The sequence below is a fragment of the Atractosteus spatula genome, chromosome 1 (genome assembly GCF_055471065.1).
Source record: "Atractosteus spatula isolate fAtrSpa1 chromosome 1, fAtrSpa1.hap1, whole genome shotgun sequence".
NCBI lineage: Eukaryota > Metazoa > Chordata > Actinopteri > Semionotiformes > Lepisosteidae > Atractosteus > Atractosteus spatula.
In genome coordinates, this window is record NC_142706.1 from 21351955 (window position 1) to 21375303 (window position 23349).

The 23349-nt window shown below is 36.4% G+C and overlaps 1 protein-coding gene across 1 annotated transcript in view; it reads right to left on the reverse strand.

Moving 5' to 3' along the window:
- Positions 1 to 3169: 3169 nt before the first annotated feature.
- ccdc171 (coiled-coil domain containing 171) overlaps positions 3170 to 23349 on the reverse strand; it is a 151870-nt gene continuing 131690 nt past the window's right edge. Inside the window, exon 25 of the mRNA XM_088913737.1 lies at positions 3170 to 3492. Coding sequence (XP_088769863.1) covers positions 3241 to 3492 — 252 coding nt within the window. The 3' untranslated portion in view covers positions 3170 to 3240. The remainder of the gene's footprint in view (positions 3493 to 23349) is intronic.

A 23349-nucleotide genomic window follows, 5' to 3' on the forward strand; every position in this document is an offset into this window, starting at 1 on the left:
CAGGGTGGGAATTTTGGGATAAAATAAAAGGAAGGGTATGGTGTCCTTTTTTAAATCCAGTCATACTACTCAATCTTACTTCTCTTCCCTCGAAACCTGAGGTCTTCTCTTATGGTTAGATGCATTGCATTGAAATGAAGCAGTGAGTTATTTATTGTAAAATTATAGACAAGAGGCAGTGAAAGTAGACGTTATTGCTTCATTGATAAGCTCAATTTATAGAAAACGCTGATGCTTAGAACACAGGGTGCTTAATAATGATTAATGATTATCGAAAGCAAAGGCATTGGTTTGTCAGAAAGTAAGTCTAAACAGGGAAGATTAAAATATATATTGATTTAATCATAGACAAGAAAAGAGAGCCTTTTAAAGATGATTGTTAATGAGTAAATAAAAAGGGCAAGCTGACAGCACAGGTTATAATTATTTTGAGCCCTTTACCTCTTGCAAAACCTTTATTTCAAGGTTTATATCATTGTTTATTTAATATCTGATAGCATATCTCCTATTTAATGCTTTTGTTGACTGCTTAAAGTTTTTTTTTTAAATCTAACTTGTTCGTTTTTTTTCAGGAGATGAAATAAGTACTGAATCTTGCCTCTCAGGGACATTTCAATCATTACAATCCGTGCAACTGATACACAGAGCACCAGAAGGCACCAGAATAAATATCAAATGTACAGATATTTGATTCATTTCAGATTTTAAAAGCTGCTAAAATTGCCCTGATGAAGCAGAAAAATTTGGATTTCATATGATATATGACTATACAAATTAATTACAAATATGCATCTGCTGCTAGAAATTATAAAAACACACAGTTAATAAAATCTGATACAGAATATCCTGCAACGGAACTCTATTTCCCTGCTGCATTGATAAAAGTGAAGACCTCCAAACCCATTGCTCCAGTCTTTAAAGAGCATCTGAGTCAGGCCCTGTGCTGCACACAAAGCGAAGCTACAAGAAACAGTAAACAAATGCAAGCAGGATGTGCTTGCTGCTGTGTCAAGTACAAGTTCTGTGCTATTTGTAATGTTCTTTACACTTTAAAGAATGATTATACATACAAAATCTACAAAATCTAAACAGAATTTCCTATAAATATATACCACTAGTTAAAAACATAAAAGAGGAATTAAAATGTTTAGGTAATTTATCTTTCGTCCTCTTTAGATCACTCTACAGCTGTTGTATTACAACAAGGGTATTATATGCCATACATATGATATATGCAAATTGTGGTTAAACAGACCACTTCAGTTCTTCTAATACACATATTTCAGATTGGGTCGCCATTTATCCTAATCACAGTCCTGACAAGACATGATGTAGGCTGCTTCACATTAAACATTTGTGTCATTGCAGCAGTTTGATGGCTGTCAGACTTGACAAGTCTCGAGCTAAGGGTTTCCATTTGTGTGTGTTTCTTAACATTAAAATTCAACAAATACGCAACCTCTCCTGATGAAAAGCCAGTGAAAACACAATTTTAATGTAAAAAAGAACAGATATACACAGGTAACATCATATACATAACAAGATCTATTGCATGTACAAGTGCAGTGAAGGAAAATCCTTGCATACTTTGTTAAAAAGCAAACCAATTATATAATTGCTTTTATCCCTCCCCCAACCAATTACGCCAGTGGAAAACCAGTTATCTAATTTTCTCCTTTTGAACAAATTAATATTCCACTGAATGCAAAATAGCTCCTTGGAGACACAGATTTTGAGCATCAAATGTGAACCACAGGGCAAAAGCATCTATGTTTTACAGTCAAATAACTTGCCGTGCTGAATGCACTGTGACTGGAAGGATGATGGGGTCAGCATATTCTAATGAGCTGTGGAATATCTTTTGTGCTTTGCTATGTACAAAGCATCAGAACTCGCCCTGCTGGTAAAGTGTGCTGCGAACCCCCCATCTCCATGCTCAAGGGGTTAAAGAGATTAATCAATGTCAATGTCTGATCTTTTGAAGGCAATACGGAACAGACTGTCTAGCAATACCCAACAGAACATCACTTTGTTAAGTCGCAGAGCACCCGGGCGCTTGTCAAGTAAGTTGCCAGAAACTGCCTTCTGGATACCACTCAACTCCTTCCTGCTTGACCTATTATTTGATATTTGACCACTCGGTTGCAAGACACTTGCTCTTTCGAGCTGAAATGTCACTGGGGCATCTTGTCAGCTACTCGACACCTCGGCCTGACAAGCGATTTTACTTTTGTGTGCTACAAGGCAGAAAATACAGGGCAATGGCCTTGATGCGTAGGCTGTCAAACATGGGCGTCACTCTTGGGGTATCACGGACAAAGGGAGCCTAGTGTACCTCTACCCGCCACAAGAACTCTTACATACGAGAGCATGAAATTGTGAGTAGGGGTGGATTAGTTCAAATGTTTATAACAACGTAAAAAATAAATCTAGTCATTGTGCTGCTACAAGAATTAGATGCTTTGCTTGGCTGGAGAGGATTTTTTTCTTAACTCTCGAATATCATCTTTTCAATTAATGTCGTCTACCTCAAAAGGTGCATACAAGATTGCGTCTTTTACAGAACAAAGAATTTTGACTGTACAGTGGACTGGCGATTAACCCACTCAAATTGGATTGTGTTTCTGGTGTAGTGCCATGAGAAGCAGCCCGACCTTCTCACTTTGACCAAGAGTGACATTACGGTGCAGAAGGGGTAGCAGTCACATCATTTCTGTTTTGCACAACCTGTTCAAAGTTTGCAACTAAATGCTTGTCTTCAGTCGAGCTGACAAGAGAGAAGTGGGCGCTCAGTGAACCATGGCAGGGCTGCCATGAAATGACAGGAATCATTGGCATACATTTCAAATAGCTTGCGCGATCCTATTAAAGTGCCGTATTCCCGCTTTAAAACAGACAAGTATGAAACAACTTTGATAGATAGAGACTAAAATGGCTTATTGATTTTTTTAAGGTCGGTGGAAAATTACCTAAAATGTGTCACTTTTTAAACAATTGGGAGGGGGAAGAAATGCATAATAAGCACCATATACAAATAAATGTTTTTTTTTTCAAACCACAAAGACATTTCTTATCTTAGAATTCTTGTCAAACTTAGGAAAAAAAAGCAATTTGTGTGATTCATTAGGACTGCCTGAGATTGAGAAATAAGGGTCATTAAAACTACAGATTATTGCAGCAGACATTTAATTGAAAAGTATTACATAGTTTTTTGTAGTTGATGTAATCTATTTTTTTATTTTATTTTAAGCGAGCTCCAGAGGTGGATGACTGGGAACCATTTCTTACAGGCTGTTTTACACCTTTCGATGACCTCAGGGGGCCAGAAGAAGAGTTGTGGTAGCGTGCCCTGCTGTTCCCTGAATTCTCTCTCAGCAGACTGTGTGATGTGTCTGCTTCAGGCTGAAGTGCTGAGAACTCCAGCTCCTGAAGCTTCTCGGGTGGGACAGCCAGGTGTGGGGACAGAGAGCTGCCCACAGTGGTCGCAGACATCTGAAATAGGATGGAGAAATGGTTATAGCAAACTTGACAAAGACGAGTGCATTGTATTCCCCTAGAAAATAAACCTTAAAATGAGAAACCCAATAAATTATTACTAGTAGGGTTTGCTAACTCTTTGCTCCTCATATGTAAGGAGGGGTGAGTTGATATTAATCTGCTGTGGTATGGGATTTCAGTAAAGCTTGTTCACAGACTTTTTTATACAGTACTGTATGTCAGTTTTGGAAGTATTTTTGCTAGTGCTTAGGTATATTAAGACCCCACAAGGTTTTAAAAGCAGCTTGGAATGTGAAGCGGGCCAATGCTAATTTTTCAAGACTTTATTTTGTATGACTTGTGACAGTATGATTTCTAACTTTGATACAAGAGCAACACAGTGTACTAGAAACTTTATTGAAAAATTACTTGAACACCCTGAGAGCCATTGGTATTTCTCCATGCACCCAGCTTATGTTTTGCTTTGACGCGAGGAAGAACAAAACCATTTTCATTTGTTTGCACTGGAACTCTAGAGGCTTAAAATGCTAAAGCACACTGTATAAGAGACGTGCTGCTACAATAAATACGTATACAAACACAGCTAGTTTACAATAACAAGATAAATATTATTTTTGGCTTAAAACTGGATTTCAAAACTGTGAATGCGTCTAAAAATTGTGATATCATGGTCGAGATCTGGGATCAAAAGTAGACTATCTGCTCCAGGTGGTACAACATCCTAGCTTTCTTTGGAATTAAGATGTTATCGGTTCTAGTAAAAAGATGGGCAGCGTTTCCAAATGGATGAGACATTCCAGAAGTATCATTAATATTTATAGAGATAAGGGAACATTTATACTTCTATGCATGACTTATCAACACATCTACTTGCCATCCTTTGTTGCCCATGACCTGGTCAGCAGTTTGAAACAGCATAGGTTTAAACTACATTGAGAAAACAGTCATTATATTCTTTTCACAGTAATTTAGATATCTTAAAATTGGGTTGCTCTGATAAATGATATATGACACACAAATAACAATTTTCATAACTTGCATTAACATGAACTGGAAAAACAAAATCTGTTGCTCAGCACAGTCTTAGTAGGCCATACGTCTGCCCTGAGGGTCTTTCACAAAAAAAAATCAGAATGGTGTCTTAGGGATCTAAGGCTATAAAACATCAGCATATGAGTGTTTGGGGAAAATTTGTTATGCATGGAAAATGGACAGTACTGTATATGTTACAATGTGATGAATCAAAATATCCTAGTGTTGAGCTAAATGTGCTAAAATGCTGTACTGCACAGGTACAGACCCAGAAATCACATCTGAACACATGAAAAATATACTGTCAGTGTAAATGAGGGCAGCATGATGGCGCAGTGGTTAGCATTGCTATCTTGCAGCACTAAGGTCCCGAGTTCAATTCTGAACCAGAGGTGCTATCTGTGTTTGTATGCTTGTACCAGTTTGCATGTACTCCCCACATTTGTGTGGGATTCCTCCAGATGCAAAAAAAGCATACTGGTAGGTTAAATAATAACTGGCCCTGGTGTGAGTGTGTGTGTTTGTGTTTCTGCCCTGTGATGGACTTGTAACCCAACCAGGGTGTATCCTGCCATGCGCCTGTTGCTTGTCGGTACAGACACCAGCTCCCCTAAAACAAGAATTGGAAAAAGCAGGTGGAAAATGTATGGATGAATAGTATGACTGAAAGGCCACGGACCGTTTGTGAAAGAATACCAGCGAGTGTGATAAATGTTAAGAAACTATGATTTTTACATAACTAGAACACAGCTCAAATAAGTCTAGAGATATCCACTTGTTTTAACAAATAACTGTCTCCATATATAGGATGTCAGAGCCAGAAGACTTCATTAAGGTTTCACCCTGCATAAGTGAGTAGTGGATTTACTCACAAATTAAGTATGATTTAATCTGCAAGATGAAGATGGTTGCACAGTGCTATGGACTTGCTGATATTGGAGGTTTACTGATACCAAGGTACTAGGGACAGATTGGTCTACATTACTAGTGGTATAATTGTGAGGGAGGATGTGTCAAGCAAACTGAAGGCAGGACCTTTCATTGTGCAGAGCACAATCACAGATAAATAATAATTAACACAATATCAACAATTGTGTATTCACCTCACATTAACAGTGCCATTATTATGTAATATCATCTTCATTCAACACTGGACAAACAGAGTACCTTGACTTGATCTGGCCAGAACAGCTTCCAGACAAAATCACAACTTAGGACCTAATAAATAAGATGGGAAGACACCTGGAACCACAAGCCAATCCACTATGGAACTAACAGTAGATAACCAATGCATTAGTGTAGATGAATGGAAAGTAGATCATACAGTATATAGAGGTTTGAGAGCTGTGTGAGGCACTGCTGTCAGGCTTACACAGTTACATATGATACTTGATGACTTGACGGCTGTATTCAATATGCTGCTGTTTGGATTTTAGGTGTTGCTTTGTCCAATACTCTATGCGGTATCTTTCAATACTGTCAAATACCTCTACATAAAGCAAGTCTGTCTTTAATAAAGTTAACTTTGCAATCTTTGGACTATCTATTCAGTTAGCTCCTAAAATATAAATGGGCTTGTTGTCTTTAATAGACCTCTACATACCATAAATACAGTAGTATACTGCAGTGTATTTTCCCAGTTCACAGTTCCCAGTTCCCAGTTCTAGATTTGAGAGTTTTTTTATTGAAACTGTTTCCATGTATCTGAGCATGCCACTGTTAGAATACATATTTTTCTAATGCAAAGGACTTTTCCTGTACCACTGGTCACATTCAGTTTTCAAATAAACAAAATCCATATTTGTTATTACCTAGAATCAGACTTAACAGTGTGGTCAAGTGGTAGATTATCAAAGTCATTACAGGTTCAAAACTTCTGGGGTAATGGCTTTTTTCAAACATGAGCTGCCAAGTAAGGACTGGGTACTGCTGCTTATTACATTTACTTTACATTTCTTTATGTGTTGTTAATGTAAACTGGTTTACAATCACATGGCACGGCAAGAGTAAATTTTTTTTGCAGCATAAATTTAATTTGACAGCATCACCACTAGGTTTAGTATAGAACATGAGAATAGCATAGAAGTCCAGCTCACTATCAATCAGTGCACTGTTACTATACAGTACTTTACGAGCATAGGAGTTCAACTTTTTTGCAGAGTAAACTGAAATGTAAATAGATTTTTCTTGTTCCCATCAAACACTGTGCTGGAGATTAGAGGCTAGATCAGGGGAAAATAAATATCCCTTCTTTACCATGCTGCTTTTTTAAGAATTAATGATTTATTTAGCACAACAAAACGCAGTTCTGAAAGGTTTATTATGGGCAATGCTCATTAAAGTCGTCTAATTTTTATACCAAGCAGAAGAAAAAAAACATCTAGTAAACATCATCGCACAATTTTAACTGTTCTTTGTGTAATTAAAACAAGACAGTAAAATATATTCAAGCAAATGTATTTTTATCTATGAAATTCAAAATTGACAGAATGTTTTAACATTTTTAAAAAGACAGATTTATTGTGGCAAATTTATGTGTATTTTATACAAATACACAGGTGGTTAAGATCTGAGATAAAAGATTATTATGTGTAAAAATACAATGAAAGTACAACTCAAAAAGAAGAGCAACCACCACCTTTCAGTGTTAACTTAAGATCAAGTTAAGATCATGCTTAGTATCTCTGCTTATTATGTATTAGAATCTCATTATAGAAATGCAGAGGAACAAGAGGGAGGGGTAGTAGTGAAAGGTTAATGCTGAAAGAGAGAAAAGGGGTTGATGCATACAGTGTGAAATGTATTTTCTAGGAGTGAAACTCAGCCTCTGCAAACGCAGCTCTCTAACGACGCTGTAGTCCACACGAACTTTGTGACAGGCCTCTGTCTCTCAGCCACACTTCACTGGGTCTTGCTGACATTCAACTGTCAAAGACAGCAACCTTCTACCATGGCCCTAACATGCTCTACAGCTTCACCCAATTAACTTGCTTTCACTTGACATCACAGCAAAGAGCTTCATAATAGGTGGTCAAGGTGCACAGTGTCTGCCTGCCCTCTGACTACTCACGCACAGCAAGCAGCTTAACTACCTTTGCTTTCTGCCTTTGTGCTTCCCCAGACCTATGGATCCTTTCCATGGCAGCGTCTGTCCATTTATTAGATTGTGACAGAGAGAGCTGTGAAGTGGGGAACTGGGCAAAGAGAAAACTTTGATTTGGCTTCAACATACAGAGACCTATCGCCTATCAAATGCATGTGTGTGCATATCTGCATTTATCTAGCTGTCTGCCTGTCTTGATGAAATACTATCTGTTGCATTAAAAATAAAATTATAAAAACAAGGTGACAAGAACATAGACCCCTAACACTGCAGCCTTATCAATCTGGGAAGAAGTTCCTGGAGCGCTTCACAACGGATCAGTGCCCAAAGTGAATCTCTTTTTTCCTTGCTTTTCCTTTTCCATGCCAAAAGATACTTTAAAGCATGGAGCCTAACAGGACCTATTGCGTAAAGCAATCTATCAAACTGTGATTTCAAATGTCATTCTCACTGGCAAGCACCTTGTTCATTCTCACTGGCAAGCACCTTGTTCAAGACCAGGGAAACAACTGCAACTCAGAGAACTATTAAAACTAAGCACCAACTGGCAGACATGATATTACACAAACTACATTTTCCTGTCTTGTTCTATTAGGATATGTTGAAATGATCCAAGTTTGGGCAACTATATGACCCAATCACAGCCTTAATAAAACACTGAACATAGAGGAAGTAATAGCTGTACCTCATATCAACTGACAAAAGCTGACATTGTGGATGGATGCATTTTAAATTTAAATGAATGACATAATCATATAACATTAAATGTTTTGGTTCCCAATGCAAAAAATGCTAATTTAATGCAATAACTGTACATTTCCTGTCTCCAAATAATAACTGGATAAAACTCAGATTCTATGAGTAAATCTTTTGTTTACAGTTGGACAAAAACTGTTTTGGTTTCTAGAAGTTAAGTCAGTTAGTAAAATCAAAATATCAGCACACTTTGACTTTTTCTACAGGTAAAAGTGCCAAATAACTGTGGTGAAATAAAAAGATGATAGACCTTCTTCAGAGCACTGAAATGACAAATTAACTGCTGATCTATACTTACTAAGGACAGGTGGTACTAAGTGATTGCTAATCCATATTCTCAGTGTAAGTACTGTAAATTAGCTATAATACTTCTAACTGATCAATCAGTAATAAAAAAAAATCAATCTCCTACACCAAATACAAGTTTTGGACATAAAGAATCACTACAAAACAAGAGATAATTTCAATTACATGTAAAATGTACAATCCTATTAAACATGTACAATCCTATTAAACAAATCTCTAAAAGCTAAACATTAAAACTAGCAGAAAAGATCTAACATAAATTTATTAAACAATAAAAAGTTGCATACATTAAAAAAATTAGAGTATACTCAAATGTTGGCATTCATTTAAAGTCATCTTATGACAAATAGCCTATATCTTACTACCTATCACAAATGCAATGTCTTGCAAAAATATTCAAATGTCCTTCCTATGATGTTCCATTGTGTGAAATTATAGAATGATGCATACACATTTTTTTAAACTTAATATTCTATTCAAATCTGAAAACATCTCTGGGTCACAGTAAATGATGACAAAAATGAAAAGAAAACAAAATTCTTGAAATAGGTTGATTGGATAAGGATTCAGACCTGTTAACTCAATATTTAGAGCAACCACCTGTGGTAGCAATTATAGCTACTGTACATTTCGTTTTGGGTAACTACTGGTTTCGAGCAAAAGTTTCCAATTCTTTCTGGCTGATTTGCTGAAGCAAGTTGCATTTGGGAACACTTATAAACAGTAGTTTTCACAGGTTATCAATAGGATTAAAATCAGGATATTGGGTGGGCCCTTCAAGATCATTTATTTTCTTGTTCTTAAGCCAATTCAATGTTGCATTGGCCTTGTGCTTTAGATTGTTTTGCAAACTTTCATCTTAAGCAGATTGAAACAGGTTTTCCCTACAAAAAAAAACATAAGAAGTCAAGGCGCAAATTGCCAATAAGACAAACATCTTTAGCAGGTCCATTTCCTTAAGGTCTGTCAAGTGGCAATTTTAGCAAGAGTCTCACCCTCAGTCAACTATTTCCAGGTAGTTATCATAAAATATTATCATAAAATAAAGGAGCTTCTGAGCTGCCCTCCATTGCATCGAGAAAAAAAAAAGTTTTTTTCTAGCAATTGCTACTATTCATTTTCCACTATATTGACAAGAATCTCAGCCCCTGCAAATGAGAAGCAGTCCAATAACGTAATGCTTCCACCAGCATGCTTGACGGTAGGGATGGTGTTGAGTGAGCAATGAGTTGAGTTATTTGCATGAGATATAACATTTTCCATTAAAAGCAAATAGTGCTACTTTTGACATGTCTGACCATAAAATACATTTTTCCACATGTTTGCCCCTTAAATGCTTTGTAGCAAACTCCATGCAGGATTTGAGATCTATTTTTTCAGTAATTTGGTTACTTCTTTTCACTCTGTCATACAGGCCTCATGATTCATGACTCATGAACATTTTCTTCCATCTTAGCTACTGAACTCTTTCCATGTCATTGTTGGCCTCACAGTCGTATCCTGAACCAATTTTTCTCCTTGTGCGGCTGCTTGGTTTGGAGGGACGGCCTGATTTATGCAGTATCTAAGTAGTACGCCACACCTACCACTTCTTAATGATTCACCTAACTGTGCTCAAAGGGCTATTTAGTGTCTTTTAATTTATTTTATTCCCTTCCCATTTATCCCTAAGCTGTTTCGAAGTCTCTTTAGTCTTCACGATTGATTCTTTACTTGAAATGGACCTGACTGAAAGAGTTTACAGAGGTGCATGCATTTATTCTACAATTTATTCATACTTGAATTCTAGGTAACTATAATTCTAGGTACTTTAATTTATAGGTTTATTCCATGCTGAAAAAAAAGAAGAAAGAAAACACAACATTTCGGCCATGGAGCCTTCTTCAGGTGTGAAGAAGGCTCCACGGCCGAAACGTTGTGTTTTCTTTCTTCTTTTTTTCAGCATGGAATAAACCTATTACTTGTTCCTTTGCAGCCTACACATGCTGACGCAGCTACCCACCTGAACTTTAATTTATGGATACTTATGGTCAGTTAAGCTAGTTATGGTTTAGTTAATTTATGGCTAGTGAAGAACTGAATTCTTATGCGCTTATGAACTTGAACTTGAACTTTATTGCCATATGTAACCGGTACATGTACTGGTACAATGGAATTCTTACTTACAGAAAGTCTCTCGATTGTTAAAACAAGTGTAAAAACACAAAGTGCAAACAGTGCATCAAGACAATATACAAACAAACAGTAGACAATGTACAAGTAAACATGTAGACAGTTTGAATGTAAACAATACAGACGTGTAAACAATGACTGGAGATGTGCAATAAATAAGAAATCATAATGAGGTAGAGGGTGTAGGTGTGGTCCGAGGGGGATGGCTAAATGTGTTCGCCAATCTCACTGCTTGCGGATAGAATTATCATGACTTTTCCATTTTTCTTTCTTATTTATTATCTATTTGCATCTTTCTTTTTGTTTCTTGCTTTGTGTGGAGTTGTGTTGTGTATATATAACAAACATTTATTGCTACATCAAAATGACTGTAAGCTGTTAAAGCAACAAAATGTTCAAACTGTGGAAAAGTCTGAATACTACTACAAGGCACTCTAGCTGTTGTAGCAATTTCTAAATTAAATTCTTCAATCATTTCTGCTTATTAAATTTGGAAAGTTCTTAATACTCTATAAATGTTTAGCTGTTTTAATAGATTTTATAGTAATATTTACAATTCTTTGTTATAGACATACACTTGTATAGACATACACTTGTATATGAAGCTACATGAAGTTTGTTCTAAAGAAATGCTTTTTATTGCAATTTGACTGGTATAAATATTGTTGATAATCCAAATATTTTGAGAATACCAATGAGTGGTTACGTAGTAAATTTTGTCTTGTGGGTGTACATAGGCAATTAGTTTGTGAATCTGATGGTTTGATGAAGGTCTCTGACCAAATATCAGTTTTATATTCTTTCTACAATAAATGGGAGATTTGTATATTATAAGGTGAAGGAGATGCTCCTTTCTTTATGTTTAAATCATTAGGTCTGAAAAGTCTTCACTTTTTAGTCAAATAGCCACTATGTAGTAAATACATTATAAACAAAAATTCAGCTTGAATTATGTGCATTTAACTCACAGATGTATGTTCAACTAGAAAGCAAAGAATTTCTGATTCATATGCAAAAGACAATATTATTCTCTTTCACGCAACGAGGGAATTGATGTTAAATCTACCCCCTTCTTAATTTTCAAAGACAACTGCAGCCAAATGTTCAAGCAGTATTGATCCAGGGTACTAACCACTCAACAGATGCAGAAACTTTATTACATAAGAGGTGGCATTAAAAGTGCTTTTGGTTAAATGAAGGCCCCCTCATGAAATTCTGAGAATGTAAGTCAGACAAAGCTGTGACCTACACAAGGCACTGCCAAACTATTCTTATTAGGGAAGGGGGCTTTTAGAAACAGTCTTTTTCCTTACAGTACCTTGGTTGCCATCTTTCAATTACAAGCAGTTCCTGATAAGTTAGATTCTTTTATTACAATTGCAGGGTCTGATTTAACTCCAGTGCAAAAGCCTGATATACAGATATAATTTCCATTTCAAGCCTGACCCAAATTCCTGAACTGTTAATTGAAAAAGATATTGATTTTTCTCTTGTGTACCTGCATTGCCTTGGCATATTTAAAGTTTTAAAAAACTACAAAACTGTGCATAAGAGACAATTTTACATCTGATAGAAGTGTTAACATCTCATCTGAGCTCGTGTTTTTGAAAACTTTATTATTAATAGAAACAAAAATGATCAACTAGAACGTACAGTATTTACAGCATTTTATATGCCTTCCTTTTTACAGAAAGAAGTAGAATTGTAACAAAATGACACCAGTTGCTTGTAAATGCAGTATGTTAAAGCAATTTTATAAATCCAAATGTATGCAACAAAAGTCAGGACAGGGCACAACACACATGACTCTTTTAATCAATTTGTAAAGATTGCCTTTTCTGATATTGTGTTCTGACCCTTCCTGAGGTGTCCCATTTTGTGAAATTACAAAACGATGCTTGCATATCAGAGCACCATTGAGAGCAATTACATCCAGTCTTTTTGGTTTTGTATTTAACTTTTCAGACCATCTGGGTGCAATTTTTGTTCAAGCTCTTTTAAGCTGCTTACTGTAGGAATTGCTTATGGACAGTAGTTTTCAAGGCTTTCCACAGATTCAATAGAATCTATTCAATAGAATTCAAGTCAGGACATTTACTTTTTATTCTTAAGCATCTCTATAGTAGTTTTGGCTTTGTGCTCTGGATCACTGTTCTGCAGAAAGGTGAACTTTTATCCCAGTTTTAAGTCTTTAACAAATTCAACCAAGCCTTTCTCAAGCTTTTGCCTGTGCTTTGCTAATTTTCACAAACATGATTCCCAATCCCTAGTGATGAGAAGCATTCCCATCACATGACATTGCCACCACCATGCATAGGATGTGCTATCTTGAGTGTGCATCAAATGTAATGCATGGGATTTAGATAAAAAAGTTTCAATTTGGTCGCAATAATTGTACCACATTTTTCTTAGGATCACTTTTGTAGGTGCTTAATTGCAAACTCAATGCAACTTTGAGATGACATATTTTGGCTTTCTTAACGGCTTTCTTTTTGCCAACCTATCGTAGGCTAGTCTTGGGATGCACCCTGGACATTATGCAGTGAGAGAGCTACAGTATAGAGGTCAATGTCTGAAAATGTGCATCAGAGTTATCTCTGGCCTCACAGTGTCATCCCTTACCAGTTTGCTTCTTGGCTGACTCTTCAGTTTGGAGGGATTGTCTGATTTAGACAGTGTCTGCGTGCTATGTTGCGCCTTTCATTTCTTTATGATTGAATAGCCTGCGCTCACACAGGGATAGTCAGAGACTTTGATAGTTTTTGCACCCTTCTCCTGATCTGTGCTTCTGAAGGAGTTCAGCTTTGAAAGCTCCTTAGTTTTCATGTTTGAGTCTTTTATAGAAATCAAATAACTACCTGACCAAGGAATATCACAGACGCAGATGCTTTGTATTCTGAAACCATGAGAACTACTACTGTATTATTCCTCACTAACCTCAGCTAATGGCTTGTGGCTCGCTAAGGCAATTTTGTGCACCTAAATTATGTTTGCTACTGCAAAGATTTTGAGTATTTGTGCAATCATGACTTTTCCATTTTTCTTTCAAGTTGTATGTTTATTTTTTTTATTTTGTGCTTTGAATGTGTGGAGTAGGTTGTGTACATAACACACATTAATTGCTATTTCAAAGTATCATGACTGCAAGCTTTGCAGTAACAAAATGTAAAAACTGTGCATGACTTAGAATACATTTCCAAGGCACTGTACAAGAGAAACTGCATAACACTAATCCCAAGTGCAGTGTGTCAAACAGATTCATCCTGCATTATCACTGAAATATTAGTCGAATGTTACAGTATAACTAAATACAGAAAATATTAAATATTTAATATATAATTATTTAATAATATAAATAACAATAATTAAAAGAAGTTATAACCAAAATACTGAAATTATTCACGCATAATGTGATCTTTTTCATATGGATATGTTTTACTGACATTACAGCAGTCTACCTCCTTGCAACAAAGAATATGTAGTGTATTATTTCAGTCGGAAAGCTAAATCACAACCTCAAATCACAAATGCTAAAAGTGCAAACCTGAATTACTGATAATAATGTATGAAAATGTGCAAAGCACATTTGGCATGTTCACACTTTTTGGACAAGCTTTTGTTTGAAAAAAGGGCAACAGTATTTCTTGGCATCTATAAAATAAAATTGCTTTTTGACTTTATATACCATAAGCTATACATATATCATAAGCAGACTGCAGCCAGAATCCTAAAAAGACCAGAAAACTCCAATTGTTCCTTCTCCACCAAAAAACTCCCTGTGTTTAAAAATCCCTGCACAATCTAAGACAAAATAATTTGAATTCATAAAAAAGAGGCAGATTCCAAATAGTGTAATTATTTTACTCTTTACTGGATCCCTTTTTACCTTTTATCCATTTGAAAGTATACGTATCATACTGCAAATTTGCACAAGATCCTAGTTAATAACAAAGTAACAGCACAAGACATAACCCAAACTCACTCACTAAACACAGGGAACTGCCAGGACCACCTGTGGCCTGCTACCATTGCCATTCATGGGGACACTGACTGAGGCAGATCAGCACTCAAGCATATATGATCATAGTTAGCAAAGTGGATAAGCTCACAGATTAAACCAAAACAGGAGGATGGGCAAAAACTGTAGAAGCTACAAAATTATAAAAGATTGAGATCTGCCAGATGACATGTAATGCTGAGAAGTAGTAATTATTTCAACCATATAGAAAAAATACATTCTAACTATAAGATGGGATATGTAACACTAAGACTGAAGAAGCTTCTAATGACAAAGACAATGGTGTTTATGTGCTCATCACTTTCAAGTTCTAAACAACTAAAGGAAGCAATAAAAAGGCAATGTTAAGAAAGTTAAATTTCACGTTAATTTTAGAAACTTAAAGATTGTTGAGATCAAGAGATCTTATATTAAAACTATAGTGCAAAGCTTTTTATTTACAGAAAATTCCTGCTGTGGAATCAGTCCAGAGAAAAGCAACCAGATACATTCTCAGTAGTACCCTGACATCCTAAAATAATTAGATCTTCTTAATCTCAAACAAATAACACTACAAGAATAACAGATTCAAAATGTTTAAAGGCATTGATAAAGTCAGCCTTACAAACATCATCCAAATCAATTACAAACTACACTTTGGTTCTGATATTAACATATAAATGAATGCTGAAACTACACTACTTAGCTAATTTGGAATTTAAGAGTGGAATTAGTCATTTGGTGTTGTATTAAATCTATTTAAGCAGCTAGTAGCTTACTTTAAGATGGATGCTGTTAAAATTCACTACCCTTAATTTATGCATCATGGACTTCAAATGCCATATGATTTGATCTTACTATTAAGTGTGGCTTAGGTTGGACCCTGAATATAACAAAGTCAACAGTGCAGAGCTGGGTGGCTCAATGCAGTACACTTACAATATTATACTGTTGCTCCTAATTGTTTACCTCAGGAGGAACTGTGCCAATCTACACCGTCTACCCCGAGGAGTCCAAAGTACTTTAACAGCTGGCTTTCTACCAATGGTACAATTTGGTCATTATTGTCCAACAGCTTAAGCCAGATATGACTTAACTGCATGATTTTAAAACAAATACAGAAAAATCAATAAAAGCTTGTACATTACCTCCCCCTCCCTTTCTATGCAACCTGCTTTCATCAGGGGTTGATGCTAACCATAACAACATTTAAATAAACTATGAATCACTCTTGTAATTGTAATCTCCTACATGTCAGCACTAGACCCCCTTACAAAAAATATACAATTTGGGATAAGATCCAACTGGAGAGGCAGGAACTATGCCACATTACAATTTCGAAAATAAAGAAGAACAAAATTGGTAAAAATTTACAACTTAAATTTGAGGCCTGTAATTTAAGAGCAATTCAACAGAAATGCTATATCCCTATAGTAGAACTTCTCAAAATTTGGCTCATTTGGTTTTCCAGTTTAGAATTTTTTTTCCAATTGAAATCACAAATTGTGAATATATGTGGCTCATTATTGATATCACCAAGGCAGTGCATGCAAGGCAAAGACAAAATATAAAGTGCTTGTTCTCTGAAAATAACACTCTCATCCAATAAATGCATCCTTACAAGACAAACACCAGAACAAAGGCATTAGACAGAGCACAGATGCAGCTCTGATGCACTGTCACCTTGCTGGGACTGCTGTTGTGCAGTAAATCCTGTGGTGTTCAGCCAGTTCTGCTGTCTGTATTGCATTTCACACGACAAGCACTGTTTGTTTCATTTTAGACATGCTCTTGAAAATAAAGAAATGACATATTTACCCTATAACACAAAAATACAGTTCCATCAAAATGGGAATCAAAATAAAATAAGGATAACTATTTTTAACAGGATAAAACATTTTAAGTCGGCAGTGCTATAATTGTTATTGGCTTCAATTCCTGGGGTGCTATCTGCATGGAGTTTGTACATGTACTGTATGTACTATGGGGAGCAGAGATCTTTCTTATAGCACTTACACTCATATAAAAGGTACAAAACAAAATCAAACACAGAATACCAGCATTAATTTAAAAACTATAAATGGAACAACAAAATGGAATGTTGTTGATTTATAGAAATGATAATGGCATGATAATTTCTAATATATAGAAATGAAAATGTTGCCACATTACAACTCACAAACATTAGTCCTCTCAGCGTGGACTTCACAGTCACAAAACATGACTTCCTGAAGTACAGTACAAAATGGGAGGTATCTGTAGTGATCTGATGCCCAGCGTACATCTGTGGACACCAGAAAAACTGGTGAAAACTTCCACATAAACTGTCTTATAAAACAATAGGAGACAATGAATCCACATTCATAAATTTGAATCTTGCATACTCAATCCCACACTATAAAATTAGCAAGAGGTAAATATAATTTAAAACATTCTGTGTTGATTATACTTATAAAACAATATCAAGCATAGAAGAATATTAAAAGATCACAGCCCATCCACTGCATGAAAACTTTTTTTTTTCAACTCAAAATTTTCGAAAAGCAATGACTATCCTTCAGTAACACTAGACAAACTGGGCATAGCTGACCTTCAGCTGTTTTTCGCCTAGCCTTAGCTGCATCCAAAACTGTACTCTAATTCTTAAAAGAAAGCTTTGCAACAGGTTTGCATGGCAATCCATTTTAGGTTAAGATCCCGAGTAAGACATACTGCACTGTATTTAATCTATGAATTATAGTTAGGTTTTAAAAGTTATTTAGAAGTCCCACACATTTCCAAAGTGATTGTACTTTTATTTTTCTGAAATATGGCATAGTCTATGTGTAATTTTTGTATAAAAATGTCATTCAAATTACACGTTTTAAGAGCGTCACTACTGAAACATATAAAAATCATGAACATCACGACAGCTAGAGAGATATTGATCATGTACAGCATACAGAAGCTATAACAGGACAACACAAAAGAACTAATCCACTTCATTAACAAAAGCCATTTAGTTTTGATCGGGGAGGAAAAAGGGACATGCATACTGTATTTAAAAAATGAGGACAAGTCTATGGATTTTAATACTTCTTGTCACAGAGCAATGTCCTCTGTGTAAAATAATGCTGACCTAGGGTAACTGTAGACGGTTTTCTGAATCCCCCCCCCCGATATTCCAAAAATATTCCAAATGAAACACACATAAATCAGTAGTGTTTGCCTCCCAGACCTCGGCTTGAAACCTGCCCAGACCACAGTTGGGCAGAAAAATCATTACATTCACACAGAACCTGCACTAGGGGTGGCAGTCTACAAACCCCTGTGTTTCAGAGTAATGCCCAACGAAGCAGGGGTTTAAAAAAAATAGCCATATGTTTGAAATCTGGTGTCCCCCTGCTCAAAAACAACTTAGGACTCGCTAATTTAAAATGTTTATACCATACTCAGCCACAAAGAAGAATTGAATTTCACAGTGTGTTTACGTTTTCTCCCTTCTTAAGAATTCACACTATGGTGTTGAACTACAAACTGAAGATCAAGTAACTAATTTGCAAAAAGAAGCTTACTGATTATGTCATTAGAACGGCATTTTGCAGACCAAGTACACAAGCGAGAGAAAAAATAATTATGATTAAATAGTTGATTTCTCTGCTTCTTAAACATATTTAGAAAGCTCCAGTATTAGCTTCAAATTCAATATTCCTGATTCTATACTTTCCTGGAACCTTGCAGTTATAAGCTGTAATATGGAAAGATCTTGGTAATATTGCACCGCAATATTTAGTTTCCTCCTGACTTTTTTCAAAAGGATAAAAACACTGAAGAAGTGAGATGCTACATAAATGTGCCAGGATTCAGATTTAAGAGCCCCAACAAGCATTTTTCGTTTTGATTTTTTAGCATTGAAAGATGGTTTTTCCTTTAATAGAATGGTCATGAAATCAACATGGAATCTGGGGTTTTTCTGTACTGATATCCAACTACAGATCGGATTTAATTTATTTGAAAAAGTGAACACATTTTTTAAAAGCAGTATCGCAGCGCTGTTTTGTCTAGCTGTTATACAGTACATTATTATGGCTGACCATGAAAGGGTCTATGTATCCAATGCACTGTCAATGCCTGTAACATATAAAATGCAGCTGTAATGTAAACAGCAAATTAGATAATTGTACAGTTTGTGATGTCTGGTCATATGGTCACAAATCACAGCATTATGCCTGCATTCAGGCTCATTGTTTCACTGTAGCCGAATGAGTCTTATAATGTGATTTGTCAAAATTGTCTGGGACCCACCCTTTGTAGTTTATTGAGTACATGCATCCCTGCGTGGTGGGGTGATATTTTATATTTGCATCCATCAAGCTGACATTTACTATCATAATAACAAGCCTAAGCATATATTTTGCTAAGGCAGAATGGCCTTTCTTCAATATACAGTAATTCAGACATAGCATATTAATTTGTGACAAATGCTCTCTGTTTATGTTGCCTTGTTGACCCAGTCAGCTAATGGCTTGTACTGTATTTTGATATTCTCTTTTTTTGTTTTGTTTCTGCCAACCACATGTTGGAGGCTCTAGCAGAAAACGTACTTTTTCCATTTTGTAAACACCTGAAAGATATGGGGGGGAGAAAGAAAGCATAGCAAGCACAGCTCGAATCTGACATGGGGGCTGGATGCAAGTGTAGCCGTCTCCCCCTGGAGCTTGTCAACAGGAATTTAATGCTAGTTCTAAAGTTTGAACTGCACGGCAGGGGATTAACCACAGAAGGAAATACTTTCCTTAATGTCAAAGCCCAGCTTGTGTGTGACTGTGCTCCCACTGCTACCTAAGGGACATATTAAGATCGTCTTTGCTCTCCTGCAGCCTTCGTGAACCACTTTCCACCCCCTTTCTCTCTCTTTGTTGTCTGCCTCCTGGGCTGCCACAGTTGCGGGGTCGAGTCTGTCCCTGACTTGCCTGTTTTGGTCTTTGGCCCATTTTCCTCCCCCTTTGATTGAATCAAGCTGAACGGTTCTGTGAAAGTGGGAGGAAGAAGCAGATATCTGGCCAAATTTGCAGCGGTGACAAGCTGTTCCAGTCAAGTCACACAAACGTCCTTTTTTCACATAATCAAAGTGAAAAAAGCAAGAAAAATATCATTTGTGCTGAAGAAAGTCAAATTGTGGACAGGAAAAGAAAAGCACGCACACATTTTCTTCACAGAAGAGGTGAGTTCTGGGAGACACAGGCTTTGTGAGCACATAAATAGCCATTCAGTTCCACCAAATAAGATGTTTTCAAGCTCGAGATTTTAAAGTTTTCTCCTTCAATCTAGCAAACCAAGTTAACGTTTCCGTATCAAATACACATTTCTGAGACCATGTTGATGCTCTTTAAGTTGAACTAAAATGTCCCCTTTAAGAAAAAAGAGGCCTTGTTATAAACCGATACCTAATATCATGTTACTTCACCATTATCGTGTCGTGAAAGTTAAATAGAGCATGAAGTCACATTTCCCTACATATAGAATGCGAATTGGGAACATGTGCATAGTTATTATGTAAAGTTGTATTCAGAAAAAAAATCTGATGGAGGTTTTTGGAAGGATCTCAACCATATCTACTGCTTTAGTGAAGAAGTTAGACATGTTTGTTACTCATAAGGCTGGATAGTAAGTATGCATCTCTGTGATCCAATGTACTCTCTAAAATGTCTGGTTTATCAATCTAAACTAGAAAACAGAATAATAAGTTTGTAGGGGAATCCAAACAGGATCTAAAGTCTTAAAATAATTATGCCAGTACTATCTATCTAGGTTTAAAGTAATAGATTTACTGTAATTATAATTCACAATGCAGCTACTACTTAGCAAATAAAAGAAAATACTCAGGGTCTCCATTACAAAAAGTTGGTTTCCTCTTGAATGTCACTGTATATTAATGTATAATCTTTACATGTACTTCTTTAAATGTAAGGCAGTTTATTAAATTAAGCACTTTGTTCACTATCAAATGTTTCTAAATGTCTTTTTCAATACTCACTCAACTGCAGTTGCCCATTTCTTGAAGCATCCCCTGTTGAAAGAAAGTTATATTTTCTCTACACAAATACACAATGAGAACCATAAATCTTGCATTGTTATTTTCAGATCTATCAGTAAACAATTCATCCAATGTCAAATTGTCAATTTAAATGGCATCAGGTTCCCTAAAATATGAGAACAGCTATAATATGAAAAGTGTTTTTCATAGTCTTTCACTCACTGTCAAGATCTGCTTTACTGTAATTCATTAACATGGCTGGTAATAACTACAATGTCAGGATGCATTAAAGGGATAGATATGACACTCTGTTAAAGCAGCAGTTGAACAGAAAAAAGTAAATAGTTTTGCCATAAAGTTGAAAAAACTATGAAGCTTGAGTACCGTGTGAGATTCCTTAGATAATGACATCATGGCAAGTAAGAAACAAATATATAAACAAATGAAATAACTAAATCTGTTAACTTCATTAATCTTTCCTTTCAAAGATCTAAATGGTGGGTCTAAAAGTCTTTTTTACAACAAATAAACATTATTACTTAAATTATTAAACAAACACAATCATATGTACATGAAGGCTGCTCCTCATCCTTTGGGAGTAATTATTTGTATTTGTGTTATGTTTGTATGCACATACATTACGCGTGTGTAAAGATAACCTAAAAGCCATTGTCTGGCTATTACTCTGAAGGCTTTAGAGCAATTTGCACACCACCTCTTTCACAAGCATAATGTTTAAATTATAAAAAGGAGGGGGGGGAGGATGAAAAAAAGTTTCCTGAACATAGTAGAAAATTATTTTCTCTGGACAGTTTTAAGAGTCTACATCCTGTGCTGGAGTTCTCTAATCATCACCAGTGCAATTTACAATCAGAACACACAGCAAGCCAGTTTAGACCAGCTCATCTGTTGACTTTGGCCCAGGCCTTCTCATCTCGCTGCGTACAGCTGCCATTTGAGACTGGGTGACTCGGCAGAGGGCCTAACCAGGGCGGGATGCTGCTCCAGGCTCTCAGCTACACCGCAAACACATAGGCCTGCTTCTTTTCAGGACTGTCGCGCCTCTTACTGGCCCTCTGTTCTCAGATACCTTCCGAGCTTGGTTTAAGCAACTCTGGGCCCCCCCACCCACAAAATCCCCGTTAGCCGACAAACCACCAGTAAAAGGACTTGCTGTGTCTGAATTTTTTAGAAAACTGTCCCGTCAAAATGTGCTTCTGATTAGGTGGCTTAATTACAGCTGTGAAAACAATGTTGATTTAAGCCTCCAGATTGCAGAGTGTGTCAGACGCTATTAACTAACCTTGGATATGAGCCACTGGTGTCTAACTCTTCCAACTTTTTTCTTCCCCTTCCCCTCCCCCCCCCCACCAAACCAAAAGCTGCAAGCTGCTTGACAGATTTCTTCGAAAAGGCAAATAGCCCGCAAACAAACATCATATCACAAGCACGCATGGTTTTAGGGGAACATTTGCTGCTGGAGAGGAAAACCAAAGGAGACTCCTTAAATGTTCACACGTCAGCCCACAGAAATCTGAAATGAGAAAGAGCCTCTTCACTTGAGCAGGTGTGAATCACAGTTCATTAAGCTAAATGGCTCTTTAAGCCTGAATAGTTTTCTTTTCACTTTAGTCTTCCCTACCCTGAGGTTATTCAATATTTTAACAGCAACTACTAGGTTTGCTACAAGGGAATGTCAGAGGTCTTGACATTATATATGATATAAGGCCTGTGTTTTATATCCTTTCCAGAGGAGTTCACTCTTCCTGGCCTGACGTCAAGTGGTTCTTCCCTGCCAGGGACATCTCAAGACACTGAATGATTTATATTTCATAATAATACATGACTTACTTTGGCTATGCAAAAACAAAAATGGTCATCAATGCTTTAATAAAGGCTCTACTCCTAAAGGCTAGTGCATTACTGTATTACAAGAACTAAACCTACAAACATACAGTACAGTATGTATGGAAACCATACTGCTAATGGATGGACAAAATCAATGGCAACCAGCTGAAGAATAACATTCACTTCTAAGGATGTACTGTATCCAAATATTCTGTAATGCCCTTAAGCATTCACTGTTGAGCAAGTATGTATACTTATCTTCCAATCACTCAAACCCTTCCACCTCAATGTTTCTCATCTGCATTGCTGTGTGTGCTCTTTACTGTTTTGCTCTTCTGTGTGTGCCAATATGGATCTCATTCAATATTTCCATGACACCTTCTTAGTTATCTTGACAATTGTTTTGTATGTTTTCCCCTCAAAACCATCTTTTTTTGCAGACAGTGGAGCTAAATATAACAAGTTCTTATTATGCAAGTGTTGTACTTCCAAAAATATGAACGCAAAAAAATAGCAAAAAAATGAACGAGAAAAAGATAAGACAAAGTCCCAGGGTAGCCACATTAGTGTTGCATGTTCACAGGAGTGCCTCAGTTTGCGCCCACGCAAGGGACAAGACGT